Source organism: Myotis nattereri (genome assembly GCF_964212035.1).
Source record: "Myotis nattereri genome assembly, chromosome: 1".
Lineage (NCBI taxonomy): Eukaryota > Metazoa > Chordata > Mammalia > Chiroptera > Vespertilionidae > Myotis > Myotis nattereri.
In genome coordinates, this window is record NC_138075.1 from 79980231 (window position 1) to 79993035 (window position 12805).

General features: G+C 45.2%; 1 protein-coding gene across 1 annotated transcript; it reads right to left on the bottom strand.

Moving 5' to 3' along the window:
- Positions 1-1809: 1809 nt before the first annotated feature.
- Positions 1810-4045, bottom strand: LOC308513057 (zinc transporter ZIP2-like; the record flags this gene model as incomplete). The annotated part of the gene is made up of 4 exons (XM_081082851.1): positions 1810-2436; positions 3328-3378; positions 3620-3750; positions 3931-4045. 4 exons carry the CDS (start codon positions 4043-4045, stop codon positions 1810-1812), a joined length of 924 nt encoding a protein of 307 aa, XP_080938977.1.
- Between the last annotated feature and the right edge of the window lie 8760 nt (positions 4046-12805).

Consider the following 12805-nt stretch of genomic DNA (forward strand, 5'->3'; position numbering starts at 1 on the left):
AAGAAGAAGATAATCTATATATTGAGGTTTTCTTAGCATCACAGAAACATGGGTTTGAAGCCTAGTTAGTTAGGTGATCAAGTTATTTAACTTCAGAGTGTGATTCCCTGGACTTACTATGGGGATAATATCTACCAGGCAGGGTTGGGAAGGGGAGATAATATATGTGGAAGCAACAGCAGAGTGCCTGGCACATAGTGGATGCTCCATGTGGAAACTCTATTATCATGATAACATACTAGGCCCTGTTCTGTGTTATGTGTGAGTGCATTTAGCACCAAAGGGAAGCAGAATGGGATGGGCGTCAGGGAAATTACATCCTCATCATTTTTATTTAGTTTTGCCTTTAGCTTGGCTTCTCACTGATCCCTGGGTTCATGAGCTGGGCTGGTGAGGAGGTTTCTATTCTTAATTTATAGGGAGGGGAATGGGAAGGACAGAAGACAGGAATGAAATGAGATGAGAATGGAACTGAGGAGACCTTGCCTATGTTAAGCCCACTTGAGCTTCTACATTGAAAGTATTTGAAGGGGCAAAATGGTGAGGGTGCCTGAGCTCACAGGGCACACCTCCTCTTTTCTTGTCTCTCCACCAAGTCTGAGACATTCCTCCACCTCGTTGGGTCATAGCCGTCCTGCTCCTCCTCAATTCCAGATAACCAGTTGTTTTATTTGTGCAGTTTTTAAGAGGAGCAGCACATTGTAGGGGTTACTTGCCTGAAAGACAAATGGTCCAGTAGAGTGGGGTCAGACGTATAGTGGCAGGTAGGATAGGCAGTTGCGACAAAACTAAGTAATCACCCTGGGCATTTATCCAGCTCCTTCTCCCTTTCCAAAACACTGCTTCTTTTTTTTTTATTATTAAATTACAGTTGACATAGAACATTATATTAGATACAATATATGTACACATAGTGATTAGACATTTATATAACTTATAAAATAATCCCCCATAAGTCTAGTACCCACCTGACACCATATATAGTTGTTATATCATTGATATTCCCTATGCTGTACTTCACATCCCCAAACACACTACTTCTTAATCCCACAGCACAAGGTAGCTAGATGGAGACCGAAGCTCAAAGACAGCAAATGTATCCCCGAGGCCACACAGGACTCAGTGTGAAAAACAAAAATCAGGTGGAAGTAGGCTCCACTGAGCCTGATCTGAAGTGTCTGTTGAATGTGTAGGTGGTTGATAATCTATTATCAGGGAGTGGGGTAGGTGTGGTTAGTGTAGGAAAAAAATGTAGATGCTCAATGTTTATTTTTAAACCTCTTCTCTAAATGCTGGGAACTCTGGCTCAGTATTTCAACACCTGTGGGTAAGGTGGGAGCAGGCTGTTGGAATTTCAGTAATGCTCCCATCCATGTCTGGGGGACATGGCTGCAAGTGACACATTGGCTAAGGGCTCTGATTCCAGAAGAAAAGACTGCATCCAACACTCACCCTCCCCACTTCCTGCTCCACTAGGCAGCAGTTAGGTAACCTGGAGAAAGGAACTATAGCATGCTTGAAGGGGGAGGGTAAAATGGACATTTATTACAGACAGTAGCAAAAATGGAGCAAGAGTCAAATCTGCAGTGATGGTCTTTATATCAATTCTCCAAAGTATAGGCACTCAACCTGAAATAAACGCCCCTTTCTCAGTCCTGGATGAGCAGTGGGATATCACGTAGGAGAGGCTGGGATCCAGTTCATGGGCATGATGCCCAGTGAATGCCACTTAGTCTCAGTGGAGAAATGTCTGAGGACCAAAGCCTTTTGGGAGGTGTCTCCTGGATCCATCAAGAAGTCAGGAATCTCTCAGGCCCACAAGGCAATTAAGGCCATGAAGGCAAAACCAACGGTTACACAGGCCCACTTGAGCAGAGGGGCCTCAGGAGCAGCTAGCTCCCTGGGCAGAATTTCTAGGAAGGTGACATACAGGAAGGTACCAGCTGCAACACCCTCTAACACAGCCTTGGCTAAGCCGTGTCCCCCTTCTGAGTCCCCGCTAGGCACAGCCAGCCCCACGGCTATGCCCAGGGGGGACATGAGAGCAAATGACAGTATGCAGAACATGGCCCATCGTGGTGCAGTGCCTATCTGCACCAGCCGCAGTCCTACACTAAACACCACGGGCCCCTTGTGAGCCAGGACGGCAAGACAGAGCTGCACGGTAGATGCTACGGTTGTCTGCAGCCCCACAGCCAGACCTTCAAACACTGAGTGAAAGGAGAGTGAGAGCAAGAGAACGAGGGCTCGAAAGGGCTTCCGCGAGGGTGAGGGTTCGTGGCTGTGGAATCCATGGATGTGAGTCTCACTCACTTCCTCCACCTGCACTTTTGGTTTTCCAATGGTTTCAGGACAGCACTGCAATGCCAGCGACTCCAAAGAGAAGACAAAGAAGAAGCCCAGGGAGACGATGAGCCCTCCATAGGAATATTCCTTCTGGGAACAGAGAGAGGGGCTGTGGGACGGGAAAGGAAGGAAGTGCAGTGGATGGAGGTGTGGAGGTGGGATGGGAGACTGGAGAGAATGGGAAATGTGGGACTAGAACTTTAAAAAGGGTAGGTGGCCTGACTGGTGTAGCTCATTGGTTGAGCGTCAACCCATGAACCACGGTTGAATTCCTGATGAGGGCACATGCCTGGTTTGCGAGAGCAGTCCCCAGTAGAGGGCATACTGGAGGTAGATGATCAATGATTCTCTCTCATCATTGATTTTTCTACCTCTCTCTCCCTCTCCTTTTCTCTCTCTCAAATCAATAAAAATAATTTAAAAAAAGGGGGGGTGGGTAAGAGAATGAAGCCTGGAGGAGATATGGACATGCAACAAGAATACCAGAGGGACCAAGGTTGCAGTGTCAATAGGGTTGAAATGTGGGAAAACGATGGGGAGCATGTCTAAGGGTCTAGGGCAGTGGTCGGAAAACTGCGGCTCATGAGCCACATGTGGCTCTTTGGCCCCTTGAGTGTGGCTCTTCCACAAAATACCACATGCGGGCACGCATGTTCAGTGCGATTGAAACTTCGTGGCCCATGCGCAGATGTCGGTATTTTGTGGAAGAACCACACTCAAGGGGACAAAGAGCCGCATATGGCTCCCGAGCCGCAGTTTGCCAACCACTGGTCTAGGGAAAGAAGGAAAGAGTAAAGCCAGAGCTTTGTCTGGGGTTCCATAAACCCAAAAGTATGGGGTTGGCTCCTCCTTTCCCTACAGTGTCTGAGCTGAGGAGCAGAGGGATTCCTGGTATTCCTCACGCCCTTTCCTCAAAAGGATCTGGGTATGAAGAGTCTCTGGTTCTCCTCACCCTCCAGGTTGGGTGTGTGAGAAACTTACATAAGCTGAATTAGGATATCCAGAAGAATTTCCTCCACTCTCTGTCCTGTTCTAGGGAGAAAAAAAGCAGAAATTAGATGAGAGATGGAGCAGCTCAGCTTCCTGCCCTGTTCCTTCAGCTCCACTGCTTTCCTTACAGTCTAATCTGACCTGTTGTCATGATTCCACACAACACAGAGCTGTCATTGTCTCTATTGTTCCACCCATGTCCTTGGCTCTATCACTGTCCCCACTTCCTCCCCTTGGTTCTGCTCATCATCTGGCTTCTCAGCCCTACACCTCAGCTGCTCACCTTCTCTCGGATCTGTCGGATCTCGAATTCAATATTCTCCAGGGCTTCAACAGTCATGTGCATGAAACCTGCTCCCAGGAAAACGCCTGCAGAAACGCAGCTCAGGAGGCTGAGGCCCCGCGGGAGATGACCTAATGAAAAGCAGGAGTTACAACCAGTTGGCAATGAGGAGATGGACAAAGGTGACTAACAAGCAACAAGGAGCACTCAACGTCCAAGCATGGGGATGGCAAGAGAATCAGAGCAAGTGTCAGGGTAGGGTGATAGGGTTGAAGTCAGGTTATGGGGGCAAAGATACAAAAGGGCTATACCTCTGAATGTCTCAATCTGGAAACATCTGAAGCAGATGGGAATAAGGCCACAGACCAGCGTGACAACCAGCAGGGCAAAGAGGCAGCCAATTTTTACTTCTAGTACTGGCTCCATCCTTGGGGTACAGGATAAGCAGACCTCAGAATGACAAACGGAGTTACAAGCTTTGGAGCAGGTGCCTTAGGTGGTCAAAGCTGTAGTGTCCACTCCTGAGCCTCAGGAAGCTGTTGGATTCTCTTTGTTTTGTGCTGCCTGATTGCACAGCCTTGCATAGCTGACTGGGGCCCTGCCTCATCTTCCTGCCCTCCCCCTACATGGAGGCCCCTCCCCTGGCTCATGCCTTCTGAACTTGGAAACCAGGAACTCCAGACTCCTTGCCAGGCACAGCCCTGTGCTCTGTCTTCTCTTCAGTTCCATGACTAATCCAAGGGCTGTGGACTTAGCTCATGCCTGGGGCTGGTCTAATCCAAAATGTCACAGTCTATGGTGCTACTTCCCAGTATTTTGTGTTGGGGACAATCTGGTCCTGGCTCACTCAGGACATTTGATCTAAGCCTTCCATACCCTCCCCACCCCAATGCAAGTCTTATAGGCTGCTATGCTGATACCTGAACCTTACCCTTTCAGAGGGGATTTGGGGCCACTGGGGTTAAGAAGGAGGTGGGGCTAAGGAGTGGTGATGCTGCCACTCTGGGAAATAGTGGATGAGGGGACTCCCCTTGCCTGTAACCCCAGAAAAATAGCTCCAGGTATGGAAATGTCTAGTGGGAGTTGAGATTTCTAGTATTACAACACTGGAACTGTTACCACTTCTGACTGTGCCTACTTCCTGATATACGTTGTGGGTGAGGGACTGAGAGTTTTATTACACAGAAAGTTGCTCTAGCTCTGACACAGTAAGGCCTGGGGGAACACAGAAATGAACCAAGTAAATGAAAGACTCTGCCTGGACATACCGTTGTTGAGATAGATGACTCAGTCCTGAAGGGATAGTTTCTTGAGGGACATTCATGATGCAAACTCTGGGGGGCTGATGAACCCTGAGAGAGATAAAAGGAAAGGAAGGACGGAGAGAAACAGAGGCCACGCAGCTGCTGGTCACCTATCCAGGTGGCCCGTCTAACTACCCTGAGACCTGTTGAGCCAGTTCTCAGAGCGCCGGGGGCAGCGTTCCCCACTACCCCATTATTTCCCTGGGAAGTCCCGGTCTCTGGGAGAAGCAGCAGTATTCTTACAGGAGGGGCTGAGCTTGAGGTTTCTGTGGGGAGACAGGCACTGAATCTCTGAGGACTCACTTTGTTACTGGATAGGCCGTGATGACAGACCTCTATGCCTTTTAAGAATCACAAGACTTATTCCCATTCTTTGAAAAGTTATAATTCTTATTAAAACCTCAAACCAATGCAGATATATAGGAGTACCAGCACGCCTGTTACCGTGAACAGTCAGTTGGAGCGCTGAGGAGTCTCCTCATTGGCCAAAATGGCGCAGAGGGCGGGTCTTACACTGAACGCACCGAAGGCTGGAAAGATAAATGGGCAGGCCCCGGCGCGTGGCAAGCTAAAAAGACCAATGGACTAGACTCGAGGAAGATGAATGGACAGGGCCTGAGCGGGGCCCAAAGCTAGAATTGTGAATGGACAGGGCCCCAGCGAGCTGTAAGCTAGGAAAATAATTGGGTAGAAAAATAAAAAGCCCTTCTCTCCCTATTCCTGTAAGAACCACACAGCTTGAGCAGGAAGGGGGGATGGTCTTTGAGACAGAAGTCTACCATTCTCCCAGGTTGAGCAGCACCAGAATAAAACCTCTTTCCTTTTGCATCTGCCTCATGAGTTTGGCTTTCCTTGCGGCAGGCATTAAACCTGTTTTTTGTTACACTCCCATCTTGGATACCAGGTGGCTTTAGCCTTGGCAGGCACGATGCAAGAAAAGTCTTGTTACACATCCTTGTTAACTCTCATGGGGATCTTCCACAGGGGACGGAAGAAGCTCAGACGGCGTGGTCACAGGTAAAGATCTTCCCAGGAGCTGACACGGGCACAGCGATACAAATCCTTATGAAAAAGAGAGGTCAATGTCGGGGTAGGATCCTGCCACCTCCCACTAACTGTGGTCACAGCCTCCGTACCTGCCATGGCAGCGGGCTGTGAGCACAGCATGCTGCATATGCCCATCTGAACAGCACAGGTGACAGTGCACATGGCGTGGCCGTTTAAGGACAGGCTGAGTGACCCGGGGCCAACGATTAGCTTCCTCTGGAGACCCCCGGGCAAGGATCACCATCGAGAACTTTTCCTCCTTTGGCTTCTTGCTCTAAGGTAAGGGACTGTTTTGGGGGGAAAGATATGGGGGAAATGTTGACCCCCATTACTGCAACCCTTTTTATATTCTAGGAGGTCATGCACATTCAGGCCCTACAAACGCTCTCAGAATTTTCCAACTCCTCCCACCTGGTGCCATTTGTTTTGCCCTGAGGGGTCTGGAAAAAAGGGAAGTTACAAGTTACCCTGTCATCTCACGACAAATGGGCTCAGTAAAGATTTAAGTTGATCCTTGTCAGGGAAAATACTGGCCTAGGACATGACTACCCACCATAACCTGTTTGCAGTTAAATATTTAATTTCAGACCATCTTTTGTGGTTATTTTAGGTCTTTGAGTTTGTACAACCTCCATGCAGGCCTTCCCTGAACTAGTCAGTTTAGCATATGGTCCCTTTCGTCCGCACAGCCTACTCTCCTGAGAGTCACTTACTTTGTACGACAGTCTTTTCAGTTTTCAAGGGAGTACTGGTAATTGGTGACAGATAGGTAGGGGTTGGGGGAAGAGGAGAAAGAACCTCACCTTAAGGACCAGGTCCCTGGCTTCCATGAGAAGGCAGTGCTCAGCTTTTGTTCCATTCTCCACCAATATCTGTTCACAAAGGGGAAAATGAGCAGAAGACCTGAATTATATGAAAATATATGAAGGGAACCAAACAAAGTTTTGCCACCCAAAAGCTACTGAAACAGGAATTTTTAAGGGTGAAAAAGACAGGTTTAGGGAATTTTAGAAATTAAGGGGATCATGGAAGAAGCACAGGTCTGCAGAGCAGCAGAAGGTATATTTCCATAGAATAGGGAAGCTAAAAAGCTGCAACAGGTACATTTCCATAGAATGAGGGAGCTGGGAACAGCAAAAGGTCTATATTTACAAAATAAAGAGAAGAAAGCCTTTCATCCAGAAGGAGAAGAAGAAACCCCAAAGGTAATAGGAAAACAACAAGAAAGGAGGGGAGGAAAAACCTCATGTGTCCCATGTGAGGTTCCACCTTTGAGCTCAGGAGTTACTGTAGTAACCAGCCTAAGGGAATAGTGAGCAATCAGAGGGGGTATCATGGCACCAAGATCTGCAGTCTTTATAAATCATGGAAAGGGGAACTCTGTGGGACCCTTTTCCCCTCCCCACGTGGGAGTCTGTTCTTGTTCTTTAATAAGTTTTCACCTTTGCTACACCACCTCTGTCTGTGGATTCATTTGTTGACTCTGACGGACAAAGAATCCAGGACATCATTCCCAGTCCAAAAATTCTGCTTCACTACCTTTTCGAAATACTGATTTTAAGCTTTTTTTTTTTTTTTTAAACAAAAGGCTCAGAAAGAACCTTTGATCCTCCCATTTCCTGCCTCAGAGATTTAAATGCAAGGGGCTATGCTAGGAAGGGAATCTTAGGATATGTCTTAGTCTAATTTGAATTCAGTATGGTGGGTGAGAGGGTTCAGGTAGGGATGCCCTGTTAGCTAGATACCCCGTGCCCCATTGTTTCTGAGTGGCCCAGCAACAATTTGCCTGCCATGTGTGTTCTACTCTTCCTCAGCTTCCTGTAAACTGCCCATTCTCACTTCCAACATCCACGTGCCCCACTTTTCTTCTTTATCCAAAATGCCGCATACTATTATACTCAGTGGTGCTTTACTGCCTTTGGAAGTTTTATGCCTATGTGAATTACTCATGCGCTTGTGAGAGACCAGTCGGGAGCCGAAAACCAGATTACAGGCTTTATTAGGGGGAAAAAGACCTGCCGGGCTGGGCTGTCTTGCAAGGGGAGAACAGCAACCCATGCAGAGGTGAACACACCTTTTGAGGGGCAGAATGGGAAGGAATGGGGGCTTAGTGTACTCAGCACGTGCTGATTGGTGGTTTAATGTATGGTCCATGTAGGAACAAGGGCTTAGGGTATTTGGCAGGTATTGATTGGTGGTTCAAAGTATAGTCCATATAAGGTACATAGTTAGTCACTCAGGTATTTCCGGGCTGCAGGTTACATCATACTCCACCCACCAGTTGGGTGAAGGGAGGATCTATCAGCTTGTATTAAAATTTCATTTTTTTCCCCTGTTAACCTATCTGTTAATTTGATTAGTAGCCCAGCTAGAAGACCTTAGAACAGCGGTTCTCAACCTATGGGTCACAACCCCTTTGGCGGTTGAACGACCGACCCTTCCACAGGGGTCGCCTAAGACCATCCTGCATATCAGATATTTACATTATGATTCATAACAGTAGCAACATTACAGTTATGAAGTAGCACCGAAAATAATTTTATGGTTGGGTCACAACATGAGGAACTGTATTTAAAGGGCCAGAAGGTTGAGAACGACTGCCTTAGAAGGTGGGAGCAAAAGTATTATTATTATTATTATTATTATTATTATTATTATTATTATTTAGCTCCCATACATGAATGTCAGTAGCTCTGTAAGAGCATTCACAGATGGAACAGCAGTCCTAAAGGAAGTGGCAATATATATAAGATTGGGATGGTGACCCTAAAAGAGGGACAAAGGAATCTATGCAGGAGAAAAATTTTGGTCGAGAATGCAGACAAGCTTCAATGTAGAGAAGGAAAGGAATGAAACCCATAAAGCTGCTTTAAAACTTGAAGGGAAAAGTGGATTTTTACTCACCAGAAAATCACTTGTCTTGCACCACAAGGTTTAGAGACAAGTCAGCCTTGCTGGGCAGTACACCTAGGGAAAAGGCTGATACCACCACATTGAACTGTACCTGAGGACCAAGACAAAGAACATGACAGACCTGCCATCTCCCCCTTCCTAGAGCACAATAAAGTTCTATCTCCCTAAATGTATTCTGCTGTCTTTTATCTTCTAACACTCAATGCTGGTTTGCAAAGCTGAGGCCAGTTTCCAGTCTGCCAAATTCCATATTTAGCATACTCCACATATTGCCACTTGCTCTAAGTGGTACAGGTAGAAACTGTCTGAAAAAGACACCTGGTACCTACGGCTTCCTATTTTCTGAACCACCTATGGAGGAAGGCACAGGTGTGGCAACTGTGAGTGTATAGGTATAAACTGAAGTTATACCCTGATAAGAACGTGGCCCTGAGAATAAAGAAAAATGCTCGGCGAGAGTGAGATAAAGGAGGATGAAGGGGTTCAACTGGCCTCCCCAGGATGAGCCGCTTTGGCACGTGGATTATTTTGAGCTGAAGGCAATCGAGACTCTGTGGGCTCAAGAAACATTTTTTACCTCTCCTTAAAAAAGTTTAAATGGAGGGTCTTGCCCATAGTTAGAGTTATTACCAGAAATAACTTTTTATGACCTATCTGTAGGGCAGGGCAAACTTCTTATTACTGAACATCTGCTCTTTTTATCTATCTGAGTAGGTCCCTCCTCCCCTCAGAAGCCTCAGGGTACCTTACCTAGTTCTTTAGTTCAGCGGTTCTCAACCTGTGGGTCGTGACCCCTTTGGGGGTCGAACGACCCTTTCACAGGGGTCGCCTAAGACCATCAGAAAACACATATATAATTTACATACTGTTTTTGTGATTAATCACTATGCTTTTATTATGTTCAATTTGTAACAATGAAAATACATCCTGCATATCAGATATTTACATTACGATTCAAAACAGTAGCAAAATTATAGTTATGAAGTAGCAACGAAAATAATTTTATGGTTGGGGGTCACCACAACATGAGGAACTATATTAGAGGGTCGTGGCATTAGGAAGCTTGAGAACCACTGCTTTAGTTGTTTGTCACATATACCTCATTTTACCGTTTTGTCTCTGAACCTCTCCTATATACGGGTTTCTGTATATCTGTATGTAATTAAGTTTTATTATTTTTTTTTCTTGTTAATTTGCCTCATGTCAATTTAATTATTAGACCAGTCAATATAACAGGAAAAATTTTCCCTCCCTCACAAAGGTAAACAAATATTAAAAACACAGGGAGAATATTGGGTCACCTGTCATGTTAATCTTAACCAACATATCCACTTGAAATGTGTTTCAAAATGTATCTTTGAGAAAACCTTACTGAGCAAGATTAGGCACTGTAGGCCAGGGGACCGATTTTTTCCTCTTGCTGCTATGGATTCCTGGGAAATATTGGGTTGCTCCCTCTCTGAATCAGGGTCCAGGATGAACACAACAGAAGTGTGGCTCTCTTGAGAGTGGGGTCTATTACCTGGGGTGGCCTGTGATAGCAGCTGAAAGGGAAGCCTGTCTCTTGGGACAGGAGCAAAGCTACTGCTTGGATAAAAGGGCACATGGGTGTCCGTGTAAGGACAGGCTGAGTGATCCGGGGCCAGCTGAAAGGTATACCCATTTATACCTTTTTAAGGCCAAAGGGAGAGACATTGACCTCTGTGTAGTTTTGGGGTAAGACTTGTGCAGTAAGTTATAAGAATATTTGGATTCCCAAGATTATAAGACTTGGTGGTGAAATTGACATTCACACAAGCCCTGGAAGGCTGCACTCAGAGCCCACGTTTTATAAAGTAGTAGTGTAAGTAGGTATGAAGTTTTCATTGTCACATTTATTCAGTCATTTTCTCCTGAACATAAGATACTTTAACAGAAGGTGCTTCTAGAACCCAGCCAGGCAGAGTTTACTAAGGCACCCCGATTGGGAGGGGAAGGAAAGGCATTCACGAGAGAGGCATCAACTTAAAATGTATGGATATTGCTAAGACAGGCAGCATGCAGATAACCGATCACAAGGCAGTAAGGCATATAAACCAATTCAAAGGATATTGCTAAGGCAGAATTATTTGAAAAGACCAATTAAGAGTTAGCAAGACTACCCATCCTCTAAATTAAAAGGCGCACACTTCTTCTCGCTCTCTCTCTTCTCCCTGGAACGACAACACAATAGGTTCCTGACATTCATTCCTGTGGCAGGGGAGCACATCCTTGCATCCACATGGGTTATGGCCATATGGGCCTCCACACATGGACTATTAGACTCTAATTAGCTTGGGTACTAAACTACTCCCGACTGTAACATGGAAAGGAAGTTCCTATCACTGGCCTGTTCGTGGAACCCCAGCTACACCTTTTCCAGGACTGGCTGCTCCCAATAAACTTTGGTTCCATTAATCGTTTTTGTCTGGGACTTCATTCTTCTATTTTTGGGAGACAAGAACTCGGGCTCAAACAACACCCACATTTTTGGTATCAAAGTTATATATAACATCATGTAGTCATAATGTAAAGGCTAATGTAAGGACGTAACATAAATAATGGGCTTTGAATTAAAATTCTCATTATCTATTATACTAGTACTTTATTAAAATGACCCACTTTATGAAGATAAGGAAGTTGTCATGCTAAATTACATATGTGAGTTATAAAAATAATTGAGGGTAAAATAGTGTTATAAGTTGAGAAGTATAGGCTTCCAGATATACATATTAAATCTCTTTGAAAAATTAGGAATGCAGACTCAGTTTTGTTTGTTTGTATTTTGTTAATCCTCACTCGGGGCTATTTTTTCCATTGATTTTTTTATTTTTTATTTTATAGAGAGTGGAAGGGAGGAAAGAGGGCGAGAGAGAGAGAGAGAGAGAGAGAGAGAGAGAGAGAGAGAGAGAGAGAGAAACATCAAAGTGAGAGAGACACATCGATTGGTTGCTTCCCACACATCAAAGCCAAATCCAAGGTACGTGCCCTTGACCGGGAATCGAACCCTCAAACCTTCAGTCCTCAGACCGACGCTCCAACCACTGAGCAAACTAGCCAGGGCTAGATTCAATTCTGGATCAAAGAACAAAATACAGAAAGTGAATTTCCCCCACCCCCTGAATAATATTTAAATTGAATGTGCAAAGTTGATGTATCATTCTCTCTTCCATCTGTTCGTTTGGGAAGAGTTTTTACAAACTCCAGAAATTTGACTAATTAAATCTTCCAGAGCTTGTTTAAGTCTAAGGCTGCTTCCAGCAATGACTGGATACAGAAGGGAAATGGAACTCCTGTGATAAGGGACTTTAGTTTGAGGATTCTCCAGTGACCTTGCCAAACACTCCTTAGAATTGCACAACAGTCTAGGATGTTTTCGGCTTTCCTTCCCTCTCTGCTTCACTTGGGTTGGATTCACATCATGTTCTGATGGCTCTCTCAGCCTCAACCTACTCCCTTCCCACTTTTTGTTGTCTTTTGGCTTCTGCTTTTCAGACTCACACATGATTGAAGTCATGGGGTAGATTAATTATTTGAGGAGAGTTATGGAAAACAGAAATGCTTACAGGTCATGAGCTATAGGGGGTGAGGTAGAGAGTACCAGGGGAAAAGGCTAAAAAGAGAGTTAAATAAGCAGGCAAACAACCAAGGAAACTGGTGTTTCAGAATGAGCCATTATGAGTGTATTTCCTTCCAGAGCTTTTTTCTAAGCATGATGAAAGTTTAAAATTTACCAAGAAGAAATAAGAAGGCTTCTCAAACCAGAGAAGTAAAAAAGAGAGCAGCTGAGGTCAGGAGTGGTTTGATTGACTTTTAAAAAATTCAATACTTAAAGGCAAGATAAACAGCCAATTAATTAAGATAAAAGGAATATCACAAATATACATGTAAGAAATCATTATGT